At 39.6% G+C, this 17921-nt stretch overlaps 1 protein-coding gene across 2 annotated transcripts in view; it reads right to left on the reverse strand.

Moving 5' to 3' along the window:
* Nucleotides 1-2137: 2137 nt before the first annotated feature.
* ELP2 (elongator acetyltransferase complex subunit 2) overlaps nucleotides 2138-17921 on the reverse strand; it is a 36456-nt gene continuing 20672 nt past the window's right edge. Inside the window, exons 12-22 of one of the 2 annotated variants that reach the window (XM_006085154.3) lie at nucleotides 16294-16443; nucleotides 13832-14020; nucleotides 12968-13037; nucleotides 12382-12477; nucleotides 12184-12241; nucleotides 11031-11103; nucleotides 7527-7719; nucleotides 6015-6136; nucleotides 4408-4541; nucleotides 3759-3872; nucleotides 2138-2444 (exon numbers count right to left, since the gene is read on the reverse strand). In XM_006085154.3, the coding sequence (XP_006085216.1) occupies nucleotides 2288-2444; nucleotides 3759-3872; nucleotides 4408-4541; nucleotides 6015-6136; nucleotides 7527-7719; nucleotides 11031-11103; nucleotides 12184-12241; nucleotides 12382-12477; nucleotides 12968-13037; nucleotides 13832-14020; nucleotides 16294-16443 (1356 nt within the window). In that variant the 3' untranslated portion in view covers nucleotides 2138-2287. Of the gene's footprint in view, nucleotides 2445-3758; nucleotides 3873-4407; nucleotides 4544-6014; nucleotides 6137-7526; nucleotides 7720-11030; nucleotides 11104-12183; nucleotides 12242-12381; nucleotides 12478-12967; nucleotides 13038-13831; nucleotides 14021-16293; nucleotides 16444-17921 lie in introns of those variants that run through there. The other variant, XR_002828322.1, reaches the window with a different exon arrangement.

The following is a 17921-nucleotide window of genomic DNA, read 5'->3' on the forward strand; positions in this document are numbered from 1 at the left end:
TTCAATTGTCTAGACTGCAAATATGGGTACCACTGAGCACTTGAAATGTGGCTAGTCGGAACTGAGATGGGCCCCAAGTGTAAGATTCACTTTATATTGTACAAAATATAATCAATAATCTTTTATATTGATATGTTGAAATGATACTATTTTGGATACATTGGGTTAAATGTGTCATTAAAATAAATTTTACCTGCCCTAGCTGGTTTGGCTCAGTGGACAGAGTGTCGGCCAGAGGTCTTGAATGGTCGCAGGTTCAATTCCAGTCAAGGGCATGTACCTTAGTTGCAGGCTAGATCCCTAGCCCCGGTCGGAGTGTGTACAGGAGGCAACCAATAGATGTCTCTCTCTCACATCGATGTTTCTTTGATGTTTTTATCTCTGTGTCTCTCTCCCTCCCTTCCACTCTCTCTCAAAATCAATGGAAAAATATTTTAATACTAGAGGCCCGGTGCACACATTCATGAGGTCCCTCATGAATACTAGAGGTCCCTCAGCCTGGCCTGCACCTTCTCGCAATCTGGGAACCCTAAGGGGATGTCGGATAGCCTGCAAAGATGGGACAGCCTGCGAAGATGGGACCAAAATCCGCAGTCCGACATCCCCCAAGGGATGTAGTAGTGTGCAAAGTGGCAGGCGGCTGGGGAGGAGCCTGTGCTGCTCCACACATCCCAGCCCCGCTGCGCCTGCCTCCGCTGTTCAGTAAGCTCACTGAGCGGCACTCCCGCTGTGGGAGCGCACTGACCACCAGAGGGTAGCTCCTGCAATGATCATCTGCCCCCTGGTGGTCAGTGCACATCACAGCAACTGGTTGACTGGTCGTTCGGTTGCTTTGGCTTTTATATAGATTAAAAATTAAAATATATTAATATTCCCTTCAAAATATCCAATGGAATAAAATATCCTTGATTCCATGTTCCAAGAGGATCAGGGCAAACCTCCACTCTCGCCTGAGTCTTCCTACTACCTCTCATACTCCCTCTTTTTTTTAAACCCTCATCCGAGGATATTTTTTCCATTGATTTTTAGACAGAGTGGAAAGGAGGGGAGGAAGAAGGAAGGGGGTGGGGAGAGAGAAACAACTACATGAAATAGACACATTGACTGGTCACCTCCTGCCCCGCATGCGCCCCTACCAGGGCTGAGGAACCTGCAACCAAGGTATGTGCCCTTGACCGGGAATCAAACCCAAGACCCTTTGTGCACAGGCCAAGGCTTTAACCACTGAGTCACACTGCCAGGGATCATACCCCCTCTTAACATCTCTCACCCCAACTTCCAATTCCTATGCCCACCTCCCAAACCTCAGCTGGCACCCAACATTCTGTTTCTCTCACCTTCTTCCCTTCGCTCCCACTACTCACTCTTCCTGGGGACGTCCTTTACTCTCATGACTCATTTGTGATTTCACATAAAATCAAATGATTCAGAACTTGACTTTTTAGCTCCTTCATCTATCAGATTAAATGTTCAGATATTCTGCTTTAAGTCAAAGCCTAAAAGAAGAACCCATCTTTTTAAAGAATGAAAGAAATGGCTGGCTACACTTCAAACTCCCAATGGCCTGCCAAATTCCTAGAATGGTTGGTGTGTACTGGGAAAAAGGGGTCAAGACCACACTTTGTGTGGTCTATTTACAAAAATTGTTTTTAAAAAAATTGAGTAATCTAGCTTTAATCTCTTTTTTATTTTCTATGTCCTCCCTCTGAAGAAGATAATTAATGATATGTCCCAAAGAGGGACATATGAAAAGAGAAAGGCAAGTTCAGTCATGAAGAAAGAACAGAGTTCTTTTTTTTTTTTTTTTTTAAATATATTTTATTGATTTTTTCACAGAGAGGAAGGGAGAGAGATAGAGAGTCAGAAACATCGATGAGAGAGAAACATCGATCAGCTGCCTCCTGCACATCCCCCACTGGGGATGTGTCCGCAACCCAGGTACATGCCCTTGACCGGAATCGAACCTGGGACCCTTCAGTCCGCAGGCCGACGCTCTATCCACTGAGCCAAACCGGTTCCGGCGGAACAGAGTTCTTATCTGAAACATATGGATGCAGGTCTGAATCCCCGAAGGTATGGGCAAGGTCCTGAAGGTGTCTGTATATATAACAATTTTGAATAGAGTCTGAAGCTTTCATCAGATTTCAAAAGGTCTGTGATACAAATTAATATACTCCTATAGGACTTACAAACGAAACTCAATGAAATTATGAAGACAGATTATCCATTTACATGATTTAAAAATGTTAAGACACTAATGATTATATGCTTGTAGTTATTAAGTCCATTACAGTGCACCTCTGTTTACTTTGTATATCTTCACAGTATGATCTTCACCACAACTTGCAAAATGTAACCACTCAGGGCCTTCTGCTTCCTTCTCCTCAGTTTTTCCATTACAATTCTTCCAGCATAATTTTTTGATAGCAAGTGTATGGCTTTGGCTAAAACAAAGACAGAGAAAGCATTAAATGAATGTATTCTATGACTAAAAAATATTTTACTGGGTGCTTACCTACATGTAATTTAACTAGTATACTCCTACTATTAATATTAACATAAATGAAATCAAAACCTGAAAATCACAATGTACAGGTTTTAAAATACCATCACTAATTTTTTAGTAATTTTATTCTAACCTTGAAAACATCTTTTACTTAATGACTGATCAAGGATACCACCAAAAGTGCAAGAAATAGATAATGACTTTCCGTCAAATTTTGTTTTAATGATCAGTGAAATTCATGACATGGCTATTAAGATCAGCCTTTCAGATAACTTTACTGAATGTGTTTCTTTAAGAATTCCAGCTTTGCAACATATTCTAGATTATTTTATTCTTCTGACACCCCTATGACATGGATGGACTCTTACTAACATATCTACTGCTGGGTAAGGAAGGACAGTAAATGATTTAGTAAACTGCCCAGTGAAAGAACCTTGGTCTTTAATGTGATCTTCAAGTGCATGACCTTGAGCAAGATGCTCATATTAATGCCCATCCCCACTCCCAAGGCAGACAGACCTACAATGCTCTCAAACATAGATTATTAATAAATCTCTATGAAAATATAATATTCTCTGTAAATTTAACCTGCAAATTAGGCATCCAAACCAAGAAGGAATAAAGTAAAAGACTTATATTTTAAGGCAGTAAACGTGAAAATGACAGAGCACACAAATTAGACTTTCAAATACCAAGAGTCCTTGTCACCTGATGCACTCTCAGGTTCAAAGGCAGGACTACAGGTTAATCTTGAAGTCTGAGACATTTAAAATCAGCACACCAGAGCTATGCCACCATATGACTGAGCCTTTGCGAGTGGCCCCTCTGGGAGGTCACACACATCCCCACAGTGCTGCTGTGCCTCAATGCTTCCTGAAATCCTTCTAAAGGAACTGCTTCCAGTTTCATATCGTACAGGCTATGACTTGAGTACAATCAGTGACAGCTCATCTTTGCGTGAGGATGGATTTAATTACTGAAAACAGTTAAGTCATTTGGAGATGAGCTTTAAATGTGTAATCTGTAAAGATAATATGCAAACAAGTAATTTGGTTAAGTGAATTCTCAAAAATAGAGTTAACAAACATCAATTTCAAGAGATATACCACACAACACAGGGTTACCACTTAGTGGCAAGCACTACAAATACAGATCTGTGTCCTTCTCCATGCAAACATGGCGTAAAATGTGCCGCTAAAGATTTCATGATTTCTATCTAGTCTGATGGAAGCAAAAAATAGAAAGAAAATACCTCTGGCTTGTTTCCACACAGGGGGCCCAGTCATTTACTTCTGGAACTTGGTTAGTCTTTTTCCAGGTGTATAAACAAATCCTTCCACACTCTAACCCTACTGCAACCACGTATCTGTTTTTGAGGGAGGGAAGGAAGGCAGTTATTAATTTAGCAATAATTTCTGTTATCTCCATCATCCCTCCTCAGTGTAGCTCCTCAGTGTTCCCAACCACCCCACATCTACAAAGGTCTGTTTAAAACCACCAGCCCAGAAGATGGGGCCCTGCTGTACTGTGCCCTCAAGGGGTCTCCTCTCCACTGAGGGTGCCCACAGTTTTACCTCTGTCCTCCACTGGCAAAACCCAAGAACCAACGTTTCCCTGGCCAGCTGCAGGGGCCCCCATTCTGCTGAAGACACTTATTACACAGAAAGTACCACAGTCCTGAATTTAGTGAAATAAGAACCTTTGAGCCACACTCCCAACTTCCCTTTCACCACTTTGAATATCAGCAAGTTCTACCAATTTAAAAATTCTTATGAGAAACAAACATTATGAAAAAAATATCAGCTCAGAAGCTAAGAGCCCATGAGTGTAGGAGGGCTACATACTGAAACCAAGTGATCTTCTTAAAGAAAACATACAAGGAAGCCCCAGCGGAGACTAACCTTTGGGACAGGTTAAGCACCGGGCAGACGCTGACGGCGGTCACAGACCCACCCACGTCCAGGACAGAGGAGCAGGGGCCAATGCTGTGCTCGATGGCGTCATCGCTGGAGTCGCACTCACCCCAGACAACCACCTAACACAAACAGATCAGACTCTGTAAAGCTTTCTCTTTGCAAGGTTTCTAGCAATACATCAGAGAGTTTCAATGACATTGATATGCAAAATAGCTGCTCTGGCAGTCAAAAAAATTCAGCATTTACATGTGTGTTCCAGGACTGAGGAGCACTTTAAGCACCACAGAGAAGCCACAGCGTAGCAGACACAAGTTGCTGAGACCTCAGTTACCTACATGTGCCACCCAAAGATGGACTGTCCCTGCCAGGGGGTGGTCTGGCATGCTCTTCACACTCAGTTCTGATCCAGCGAGATTCAACTGATCATGTCCTCACTGAGGGGCTCAGGCACCTGCCCAAGAAGTTACCACAAAATGTATAGAGACCAATCAAGTCCCTGGCTCTTCCTCTACATCACCCACCGCTCAGGGCATCAGCTGTGGGGTAACCTTGAAGATAACCTACATAACACATAAGGTTTCCCTGGAAGCTTACAGCTAAGGGGGTGTGATTGGTCAAAAAGAAGTGGGAGAGGGAAGTGAAGCAGATAATTAAGTGCAAAATGCAGGACCAAAGCAAGATTACAAGTAGAAGGCTCTGCCAAGCAAGTGGAAGAGCATTTCTGAGCATGTGCAGTGGATGATGCCTTGTCTGTTTCAGCCCTGGCGTATCCCTGAGAGCCACAGCTTGGCCATCTGCTACTGGGCGTGACTGCAGAAGGCAGGACAGCCCTGCTTCCTGGGCAGCTAGCAGAGCACAGGAAATAAATGCCAGGGAAGAATTAAATAGGAGTGAACAGAAGTGAAGGTCTGAGGGAAAGCGTTTCAGGGGTTGACATGTCAGCATCTCACTGCCCACGCTGGCCCTGAACTTCAGTAATTTGTACCATGACTAGGACTGGCGAGGGCAGGGAGAGGAAACACTCTCTGGTCTGCAAGCACCGCAGGAAAAGGAATTCAAGAGTACGGAACAGAGGAAAGACCAGGAGCCAGGTGAACGTGCCCCAGAAAACAAGGGCGAGGGTCCTGGTCAAACACACACACACACACACACACACACACACACACACACACACACACACCACTCTCACCACTGAATGAAAAGGTAATAGTCATTTGTTATAGAAAACATTTCATTCATAAAAACATGAAAAAGAAAAGTAGAAACTTTTTCCCCATATGCCCCTTGCCCTGCTCCTGCTCTCCTACTTTCTTAGTCTTGATCCACTTCATTTATTACTTTTCTCCCACTGGGGCCACCTGATGCAGGCCGTGTCAGAAAGGTCTTCTCATATTTGAGATTTCAGAGAAATGTACTATATAGCATTTAACAAGAAAATACTTTTTTATATATGTATATGAAAAACACACAGGGAATATATAAATCGGTTTTTAAAAGTTGTATCAGAAAGTCAGGATTATGCGGTTTCTATCCAAACATACCTGTAACAATATTAATTTACATTTGAAAACTATGAAGTTAAAAAAAATTACCTTTTTGTCTCGGCTTCCAGTGAAGAAAAACTTGCTATCAGGACTCCAATCACAAGACCAAATAATTCTACTGTGCACAGCAGTGACTTTGTTGGTGAAGGCAAAGAGACTGAAAATTGGGTCTGAAAGAAACACACATGCACTACTCACAAAGCAGAGAATGCTGGTATTTTGCCTGTTAAAAAGCTATGTTTAAGTGCCATGTACATCATGCAATTTAGTATTCAATTTCCAAATGCTGATTTTTGCAACAGACCACGGCTAGGCAGCTGACCCCTCGCCAGAAGGCTATGGGAATACTGTTATTTTTCTAGTAGGGAATGAATTATATTGACTAGTTGCTCTCTAGTGACTGATGACAAATGTCTTCCAGGCACTTAGTTAAAGGTCCAGTTTATGCCTATGGAAGAAGCCTGAAGCAATTCAACCTTATTCAGGAAGTAGCCAGATTTGCATATTAAGCTATGGAAAAAAGATTAATGCACCTTTAAGTGATTATTTAAAAACCCAAACTTAAATATTTTCCCTTGTAGGATTTAAATGTAAGCTAATGTCTAGACCTTATATGGACTAAACCTAAAACATATAACTGCTTATGAGGAGGAAAGAAGGTATCTATTAATACAGAAAATTAATGGATATGTTACTGGTATCACTTTAACTTTTTAAAAGTAAAGGTTGCATGTTAGAAGTCACTAGTTATTTGCAGGAGCAACCAGTCTTTTCTCACACGTACTGCTGAGTCTGTGTCACAGTCCCTGATAGTCTCTAAAAGACAAGAAACTAAGGGGCTAGAACTATCACAAGATCAAACTGCATGCAGACTGCGTCAATGGAAAAATTTAAAGTAGGAGTAAACAACAGACATTTAAACACTCTCAAGATTTTACCCAAAGAAACTGGGGAAAGAGAAATGGCCACTGCTGAAAGCACACAAGCTTTTATTTCTTTTCTTTTTTTTCAATTTATGTCAGGCTCAGTAGAGAATACAGGTAGATGTGTTAACATCTTGCCCAGGGGGCCATGTTATCCACAGATGGAAGCCTAAAACACCCTTCCCAGTGATCAGTGACAGGAGTGGGTAAGAAAGGGTAAAGATAATGGTCCTTCTTAAGTTTCATATTTAACTGTATCTTCATTATTCCTATCCCATAAATCCCTAGCTTGGACTATGCCATCCATTTGGTTTTATGGTGGCATTCTATAACCATCTGCAAAATCTAAATTTTCTCCATACATATTTTTTGTTTCCTTCACTAAGATGTCTGAACACATGCCATCCTGACTACATAATCACAAGGAAGTCAACCCAAAGGCCACCTGCATTTAACTTTTTCAAGGAAGGTCGAGTCTGCTTCAGTTATTACAGAATTTTGAAAGACTGCACAACAGTGAGACTCTGCCTTTCACCTGTTATTATTTTTTCTTTTCTTCACCCAACAGCTGCTCAAGGTGGACAGAATGGATAGAACTGTCTTCCTACTCATCTTCCCAATCAGAAACTGTTTTTACCTAACTCAGCTGAGATTGTGTCCTGCCTTCGCCATAGTGACCAGGTCCGATCTCTGGAAACAGCTAGTAAGAACTTGTCATTAGGTGAGAAGGCCATCTGTGTGACAGTCAGGCTGTGGAAAATCAGATTCTGCACCTGTTTCCAAGATGAGGTGTTCCAAAGAATGATGGCTGCATGCTCTTTCTTAGCTGCCTGTAGGACAGAGATGAAACGTAGTTTAAAGACATTCACTTCTAGTCAACATGAAGTAACAGGGATCAGATTTACTCTCTTGTGTGAAAAATTAAAAATCCAGACAAAGTAAATGAAAATGATGGCACTCTAAAATCCAGCTATCTGGAAATAAGAAACACTCATCCCTGAGAGACAAAATGAATCGGGGGGGAAGGGGGGGAGATCATTGAACTCTATGACAACTTCAAGCAGTTAAACAGAGGTTTAACTAGAATCCCCAAAAAGGGTAAGAAGAAAAGATATTTAAAACAATAAACCTACAGATCCAAGAAGTTCAAGAAAACCCAAGCACAAGAAACATGAAGAAAACTATACCAACAATAATTAAACTGTTTAAAGCCAGCAATAAATATGAAATTGCAGTTGGGGGGAGAAGGGGGAGAGCCACTACTGAGGAACAAAGACAAATTATAGTGGACTTGTGAAAAACAATGCAAGTCAGAAGAAAATGGAGCATCATTTTAATATACAAAAGAAAAACCAACAATTCTTTAGGCACCATAAATAACATTAAAAAATGAAGAAATCTACTTTTTTCAAACAAAACCTGAAAAAATAAAATTCATGACTAGCAGAATTGCATTACAAAGAATGTTAAAGAATATCATTTAGGCATAAGGCAAATGATATCCGATGGGAATTTTTTTATTATTTAAATCTCTATAAAAGATAACTGGTCAAAACAAAAATAACATTATGTTATGGAATTTCTGTGAATAAGTAAAATGTAAATGACAATACCACAAAGTAGGGGAAAACAAAAGTATACTTCTGTAAAGTTCTTAAGTAGTACATAAAACAATGCAATATTACTTCAAGGTAATGTGGTAAGTTAAAGACGTATACTGTAAAATGTAAAACCAATAAAATAACAAAACAAAAAGTTTTATCTACTAACCAAACAGAAGAAATAAAGTAAAATCATAAAAAGTATCAATTAATCCAGTGTAACTAAAATGGAACAAGAAATAGATGGATCAAGTAGAAAACAAATAGTAAGATGATAGATTTAAGTCCAACCATATAAATTATGACATTAAATGTAAATGGTCTAATAAAATCCCTATTAAAATGAGATTATCAAGATGAGTAAAAAAAGCAAGACCCAACTATATGCTGCCCCCAAAAAACCCACTTGAAATAAAAGAAAATAGGTAACTTAAAAGTAAAATGATAGAAAAGATATATAATTCAAACACAATTCAAAAGAAAGCTAGATTGACAATATGAATAACAAAGTAGATTTCAGAGCATAATATATAATCAGAAATTAAAGAGAGCCAATTAATCAAAAAAATGTAACAATCAAAATGTTTTTACGACAGTTTCAAAATACATAAAGTAAAAATTGACTGAATTGCAAGGAATAAAAGACAAGTGCACAATTATAGTCAGAGATCTCAAAATGCCATTCTCAATAAAACTGAAAGGATAAATACTTGAACAATACTATCAACCAATCTGACCTAGTTCATATTTTCAGAACACTCTACCTAACAGAAATAGAATCCATTCTTTCCAAAATAAAAACGGAAACTTACCAAGATTAAAGTTTAAGATTCAAATCATATTTGTTCTCTGACCACAATGAAATGAAATTAGAAATCATCAACAGAAAGATAACTGGGAAAAGCTCAGCATATGGAAACTAAATACTACATTTCAAAATAAACTATAGGTCAAGAATGAAATCAAAGGAATATTAGAAAGTATTTTTAATTGAATGATTATAATAGAATCAGGGCATAGAAAGGGAGTGAACTGGCTATTCTTGGGGGGGAAAGGGGTGAGGGGGATGCGGGAAGAGACTGGACAAAAATCGTGCACCTATGGATGAGGACAGTGGGTGGGGAGTGAGGGAGGAGGGTGGGGTGGGAACTGGGTGGAGGGGAGTTATGGGGGGAAAAAAGGAACAAATGTAATAATCTGAACAATAAAGATTTAATTTTAAAAAAAAAAGAAAAGAAAATGAAAACACAACACATTAAAATTTGCAGAATGCCTCAAAAACAATGCTTAGAGGGAAATTTATAGCACTAAACATGTGTTAAAAAACACAACCCGCCCTAACCGGTTTGGCTCAGTGGATAGAGCGTCAGCCTGCGGACTGAAAGGTCCCAGGTTCGATTCCGGTCAAGGGCATGTACCTTGGTTGCGGGCACATCCCCAGTTGGGGGTGTGCAGGAGGCAGCTGATCGATGTTTCTCTCTCATCGATGTTTCTGTCTATCCCTCTCCCTTCCTCTCTGTAAAAAATCAATAAAATATATTTAAAAAAAAAACACAACCCAATATGGAAAAAATTGGTAAGTTAGACTTCACCATATCATACAACTTCTGCTCTGTGAAAAACACTCTTAGGAAAATGAAAAGACACTGGGAATAATTATCTACGATTGACAGTGCCCAAAGGTAAAGACAAATTAGCTGCTCAGTAGCAGCACAACTATCCCTGCTACTAAGCCCCATTCTTTCCAAAGGCCTCTGTAACAGAAGTACTGCTAGTGCCACCTTCACAGAGGGGACAAGCAACGGGGTGGAGCAGGAGGGCACAGCAATCTCTTACGATGCCTCTCAATACCAACCAGTGGCAAGAAGCCACAGCAAAGGCAGGGACAGTGGGCCATCCAGATGGGCAGCTCTCATCATCATGCTTAAAACAAGTAAATACATTTTAGAAAAGTTAGAGGACTGTGTGGGTGTGAGACCCTTCAGACAATCCTCCATAATCATTATTTCATACCACAGCACATGGATAGATTATGAACAGTGAATTCAAGATCGGTCAGTCTCCCAGGCAAATGTCTGGAGTGCACTATTCTGCAGCTACAAGCGGGGGCTAGCTGAGCAGGCCACCACCCAGCCTCACCGGGACTTGGGGCGGAGGAGCTCCACTCACGTAGGTCCCTTCTAAGAGTGTCCTCGAGAAACCATCAGATGGAGTGCCCTCCCTCTAGTTTCACCTTCTCATTCCCGTATCTCTGGGATTCAAATTATTTTTAATGTATCATATTTTTAGGTCTCATATTAAGATACGAATTTTTGAGTAGAGACATAAATCAGTTCAAATCAAGTATTTAGGAATAAAAATGGGCAGCTGAAACAGACTTGCAAGCTTTTGATGAAACAGAAAGAAAAAGAGACTGAGAGAGCAAGATTTAGAAAGAGCAGGCACCAGGGACCATTCACACAGTGTTCTGACTAAAATACTACCAATCTAATGACTCAAATACCTGTGACCAAGTAGAATAAAAAAGTAAAATCCCCTACCTTACAAGCTGAGGCAAGCAGAGTCTTTGAATTGTTACAAGCAACACAAAACAACTCGTAACCATGTCCATATCTAAAATTTAAAACGAGAAAATACATGACCCCTGTATTAGTAAATATCCTCATGCTAAAAGTTTTAAAATGTGAAAACAATAACATCAACCCCTCTAGTTAACATACAGTTCTTTTAAGGAACATTAAATTTTTGCCCAGGCAAACATTTGGGGGAAAAACAGAGACTGTAGAAAAATGCCAATGTCCTAGAAGTAATATAACTTATTCAAACAATAAGATTAAAATACAAGGTTTGGATGGCCAGAGTTGGCTCAATTGGTTGAGCATCATCCCATACACTGAAAGGCTGTAGGTTTGATTCCCAGTCAGGGCACATACTTAGGTTGTAGGTTCGATCCCAATAGATTGTATAGAAGGCGACCAATCAATGATCTCTCTCACACTGATGTTTCTATCTCTCTCTAAGCATGTCCGCGGGTGAGGACTTAAAAAGAAAAAAGAAAAAAGAAAGCCCTAGCTTGTTTGGCTCAGTGGATAGAGTGTCAGCCCTCGAACTGAAGGGTCCCAGGTTTGATTCCGATAAAGGGAAAGTTATCTAGGTTGCAGGCTTGATCTCCAGCCCTGGTTGGGGCACGGGCGGGAGGCAACCAATAGATGTGTCTCTCTCACATCAATGTTTCTCTCTCGGTGTCTCTCCCCCTCCCTTCCACTCTCTCTAAAAATCAATGGAAAAATATCCTCAGGTGAGGATTAAGAAAAATAAAAAAACACAAGTTTTCGCCACCAGCCAGCCAGTACAATAAATAATAAACCATGGAAAGGTTTTGATGGGGAACCAACAAAGGAATAAAAGACAAACAGAATAACAAATCTAAAAGTGTTTTTTTTAATGGAAGATACATAAATATGTTATTAAAAATTAAGACCAATAAACAAACCTAGTAAATAAAGACATAGTAATATAAAAATCTATGTGAAGTTTGAGTCTCACCTATTATGAAAGCCACTAAAAAATCTTTAGAGCAGGGGGGAGGGAAATGTAGGTAAGAGGAAAACAAAGGAGAAAAATCAAGTTGGGGGTGGGTGGGAATCACAAGCTATGACAGAATCAGACCAAATTGCTAACAGTTTAACTCACAGTTTTTGAACTTCAGGCCACAATGTATTCTGCAAAAGTTGATCCTCAGTGGGAGGTTCTACAATAAATTTATAGCACTGCAATCATTTTTTCTATTTCCATGCAAATAAAAAAGCAAATGCTAGAGCACTTATTTAGGTCAGCAGTGGCAAATGAGTACTAATGATTCTATTAAATCATCTTTTTGTGAGTTCTTACCAGAAAGTATGGAGGGTTGAAAGGCCATCTGATGAGTCTCAAAACCTGCCCTAGTTAACAGCTCTTCTTCATCAGAGGGCTGAGGAGCTATATCTCCTGGTTTAAAAGAAACATATAACATCATGAAGATAGTCACCAACTTTACGTCTCCTATACATGTTCCAATATTAAGGCCACCAATCAGAAAGTAGTAGTACTTCAAAGTAGTGTAATTCAAAGCCATATCCACGTGATTGCAAAGCCAAGGGTGCTTCTGTTTCTGCCACTCCAGTGTTTTCTAATGTGCTCATAGGAGCACTAGTCAGTTCCATAAGGATTCCTTCCTTTTCCTTTGACCTAACATTTCCCAAGTTTGTAAAACATGGAACATTCTTTCAGCTACCCATATTAGCATCTGTGGTTGTAGTGCTCCATGACACCGTTTCAGGGTCTGCATGTGTACAGAGTACTTATCACAAAATATGTAAAAAAGGAGACAGATGTGTGTATTGTGATTTAAAAAAAATACCGGCTATAATGAATATTAAGTACATGTTATACAAGTGTGTAAGTAGATTTACATACCAATAATTTTTTTTAGCCTTACCTTGAAAGACAGCTTTATTTGATAATCCCAAAGCAGGGACAGTAGCTCCTTCTGGAAGATCACCGTCTTGCTGGAGTAAAAGTACGATACATGTTTTAAACACTGAAAGTTACTATTACATCAGGCACTACAAAGATGTCATGCTCACAAATGCTGAGAAGCAGTTTAAAGATCACCTTTGTATGGATACCTACCCAACTTTCATTTCCTAAACCAACAGATACAACGCTAGGCAATCACTCCCCAACAGACAGGTGCCAGCTAACCCGCAATTCTCTACCCAATCGAGAAAGTTGGGCATCCTCTCATCGAATCCTACCAGCTCACTGAGTTTCAAGGTCTCATAGGGAATGCACTGGGCTGCTTCCAGCAAAGAGTGAGCTGAAAATGGAAGGCCTGGAGCTCTACTTCCAAGAGTCTCATGGGCACATCCCTAATGATGCTCATGCAAACACAGACGTTTCCCAGAAAGACAGTCACCATATTTTCATTAAACATATTTAAATACTCAAATAGTCAAAAAAAATTTTTACAGAGTACCATCTGAAATGCCAATGATCTGTAAGTTATATCAATCAAATTATCTCATATGAAACTATGTGCTAACCATCAAAACCAGCACAGTGATGATATATAGTATTCATACCTTAATTTACTATTTAAATTTTTTACTGTCTTGAGCTAATTTGTTACAAAACTTCTGGTTTTAATATTTAAATACTTAATATTTAAATTAGTGCACAAGTCTGTCAAACCAATAAAATGGTTTGACTTCCTTTCTACTCATTTATAGCCTTAAGCAAAATTTTTTAAAATTTCAATGAAGAGACTAGATTTAGTTAAAACATTTAGAGGGATACTCACATTACAAAGTACTCGATTCAGTGATTGGCCTGTAATGGCACAAAAATTTTCCACAAAATTCCGAGGTGCAGAAAATACTCGAAGAACTTTTTCATCTGCTCCAGATACAAACTGAAACCGATTAATCATTGCCAAACATTTCAGGTCATATCCATGTATCTGAGGCCGTGCAATTTCATGCCAAGTCACCTGGGTATTAACATAGGATAAATAAAAATGACCATCAGTTCCAAAACAGAATTTTTTTCAACAAGCAAAATATCAGACACAAAAATCATTGATTATGCCATGGAGCTGTGACCCTGGGGCAGATTCATCCATGTTGCTGTGTTCAATCCTTTTCACTGCTAAGTAGTTCCTTGTACAGATATACCACTACTTGTTGATCCATCCACCTCCTGTGAAGACATCTGGGCTGTTTCCAGTTTTTGTCTTTAACTAAAAAAGCAGGTATGAACATTCGTGTACAAGTCTTTGCATGGCTATAGCTTCTATTTCTCTTGGATACTAGTAAATACTACCTATAAGTAGAATGGCTGAATGACATGGGAGATGTATATTTAAATATTAGAGGCCCGGTGCACAAATTCATACACCAGTGGGGTCCCTCGGCCTGGCCTGTGGGATCGGGCCAAAACCAGCTCTCCGACATCCCCAAGGGGTCCCGGATTGCAAGAGGGCACAGGCCAGGCTGAGGGACCCCAATGGTGCATGATCGGGGCCGGGGAGGGATGCAGGAGGCTGGCCAGGGACTGTGGGAGGGCTCCAGGACATATCCGACCTGTCTCACTCAGTCCCAATCAGCCGGACCCCAGCAGCAAGCTAACCTACAGGTCAGAGCATCTGCCTCCTGGCGGTCAGTGCATGCCATAGCAAGCGATTGAGCAGTTTTAGCATATCAGTAGCATATTATGCTTTGATTGGTTGAAAGGATGACAGGACACTTAGCATATTAGGCTTTTATTATATAGGAGGATTTCAGAAACTGCCAAAGTATTTTCCAAAGTGGTTTATACATTTAACAGCAGTATATGAGAGTTCTAATTGCCCACTTCCTCATCACTTGGTCAGTCTTTTAACTTGAATCATTCCAATATGTGTACAATGGCATCTCACTGTAGCTTTCATTTGCACTTCCCTAATGACGACTGGTATTGAGAATCTTTTCCTGCCTTTATTTTTCTTAGAGAAATATCTGTTCGAATCTTTTGTCCTTTTTTTTTTACTAGGTTGTTTGTTTCCCTATTATTGTCTTCGGAAGTTTTTATATATTCTGGATATAAGCCTTTCCAGATATGTAAATACTTTCTCCAAGTTTGTGACTTGTCTTCCCATTTTCCTGACAGTGTCTTTCAAAGTGGAAAAATTTTACATTTTTGTTCAGTCCAATTTAATTATTTGTTTTTATTTTTTTTTTAATTTTTTTAATGATTTGTTTTTAATAGATCATGGATAAACAACTGAGCCATATCAGTAACACATCACCAAGAGCAACAGAAAGTCACTCCAAATCATTTGCCTTGTTTTTCATTTGACTATAATATTACTCCCCATCTCCTCAACTCTATTAATGTGAATCTACCATATGCTACTAAAGCAATGATGCCAGTGGCCAGTTTCATTAGCTCTCATGAACTGACCCACAATTGGGTTCCATGAGTGTTTGTCAGAAATTGAAGCTGCATATACTGGCTTTCTCTATTGCGTACCACAGTTCGATGGCTTACCAGCGGTCAAGTTTTCTAAGCTCAGTCCAAGATTGAAAAGTTTCCTGGACAAAAACCACCCTCAACCACTATTAGGTAACACTATGACTTTAGAAATTAACTTTTGCTGCAGACTTGATAGTGTTTCTTTTTTTTTTTTTTTTTAATATATTTTATTGATTTTTTACAGAAAGGGAGAGAGATAGAGTTCGAAACATTGATGAGAGAGAAACATTGATTAGCTGCCTCCTGCACATCTCCCACTGGGGATGTGTCCGCAACCCAGGTACATGCCCCTGACCGGAATCGAACCCGGGACCTTTCAGTCTGCAGGTCGACGCTCTATCCACTGAGCCAAACCGGCTTCGGTGATAGTGTTTCTTAATGAATTAATTACAAGGCATCACAGAACTTTTGTGTGGAAGTGAAGTAAATACATTTAACACTTGAATTATTTGAATTGTAAAGAGTGCATGTATGCATAAGTTTTTACGAAAATATCAAACTGTTTCCAGAATGCTTGTATCTTTTTACATTTCCTCTAGCAATGTATGAACATTCCATTTGCTCTGTATCCTTATCACCACTTGTTACTGTCAGTATTTCTTACTTCAGCCTTTCCAGAGGGTGTGTAGTGACATCTCATCTTGGTTTTAAATTTGCATTTCCCTAATAGCTAATGATGTTGCTCCACTTTTCACATGCTCATGGATGTTTTTTATTAACGGGGATCAGTCAAGCATGACGACATTTTACCTGTGATTGATCTTTTCTATTCCATGGAGCAAAAAGTCGAGTTGTCTGGTCAGTACCAACAGTGATGATAAATTCTCCTTCTGGATCCCACATTAGATCTTGGACACCATCAAAGTGTCCTGAAATGACAATCTCTGGAGTCCACTCTCTCTGTAATGAAAGTGCTCATGACACATCAAAATAACCAAAGACCACCACCACTCAAAATAAAATCTGATAATGCCTTCAGCCCTCAGGTCTTCTACTGGGAAAGACTGAAATCCCCGAGCAAGGTGAAAAGCTAAGTAAACATGATGGGATCTTAAAATAATAGAATCTGTGTGCTCTCCCTCCTGGAGCATGCCCATGCCTTTCTCTCACCCTCACCCTCTCCATCTCCCCCGCCCCAAGGAAAAAAAAAAAAAGACTGTATTCAGTCAAGCATATTAGAACTTAAACATTCAAACATGTTCTATGTCCTTTAAAAATGTAACTTTGGGAAATTCCCCTCCATTCATAATTTATTGAATACCTCCTAGAAGCCAAATACTACTTAACCTTTCTATGCCTAAATTAACTCTTCTGTAAAATTACCTAATTCATAGAATCATTATGAGGATTAAATGAGTTTGTATTTGTAAAGAACACACGACAATGACAGCACAAAGGAGGTACTATGTGAGCATTTATTTGTTAAACTAAATAAGCGAAGAGTAAAATGAGTTATTAGATTCCAATTGTGTGCCTCAATGGCTTCCTTTACTAAGTCAAGGGAATTGCAGAGTAGAAGACAGACGGGTGAATCAAGCCTAGTTGGTTCACTTTCTGAGGGAGCCTACACAAGCCACCACATAAATAATAACAAAATACAGAAACTGTCATATGGCTGGTCACCCAAGGATATGTTTTTATTGATTTTAGGGAGAGAGATAAACATTGATGTGAGAAAGAAACATCAATTGGTTGCCTTCCATACGCGCCCTGACCAGGGATTGAGCCCACAACCTTTTGGAGTATGGGACGACACTCCAACCAACTGAGCCACCTGGCCAGGGCCACAGAGCATCTTTTTTTTTTTTTTTTAACATATCTTTTTTATTGATTTCAGAGAGAAAGAGAGAGGAAGAGGAAATAGAAACATCAATGATGAGAGAGAATCCTTGATCGGCTGCCTCCTATGTGGCCCCACTGGGGATCGAGCCCACAACCAGGGCATGTGACTAGGAATCGAACCGTGACCTCCTGGTTCATAGGTTGATACTCAACCACTGAACCACACCAGCCAGGCTTGACAACTTTTGAATGTCTATTAGGGTAAAAACCAAGTGGTGGTAAAACTTGTCTTAAGAGGAAAATTAAATTTGTCTAAATACCTAAAAGGTCATTCACAGACAAGACTGATGAACGGGGTCAGTGATTAAGTTAAACTGTACTATTTTCTGGTCAAAAAATAAATAAAAAGGCTATGACAAAGAAATGCTATTAATTTCCTCTGTGGCATACAACTGATTCTAAAATTAGCACTCATGGGAGTTTCCGGAAATTTCTGAACAAAGGGCAGCTTTTTGGACTATCAGTGGTCTTCCACTGCAAGTCCTAAAGGGCAGTTTGTTTTTAAAAATCACACTCTTGCCCTACCCGGTTTACTT

This window comes from Myotis lucifugus, unplaced genomic scaffold (assembly GCF_000147115.1).
Source record: "Myotis lucifugus unplaced genomic scaffold, Myoluc2.0 scaffold_16, whole genome shotgun sequence".
Taxonomy (NCBI): Eukaryota; Metazoa; Chordata; class Mammalia; order Chiroptera; family Vespertilionidae; genus Myotis; species Myotis lucifugus.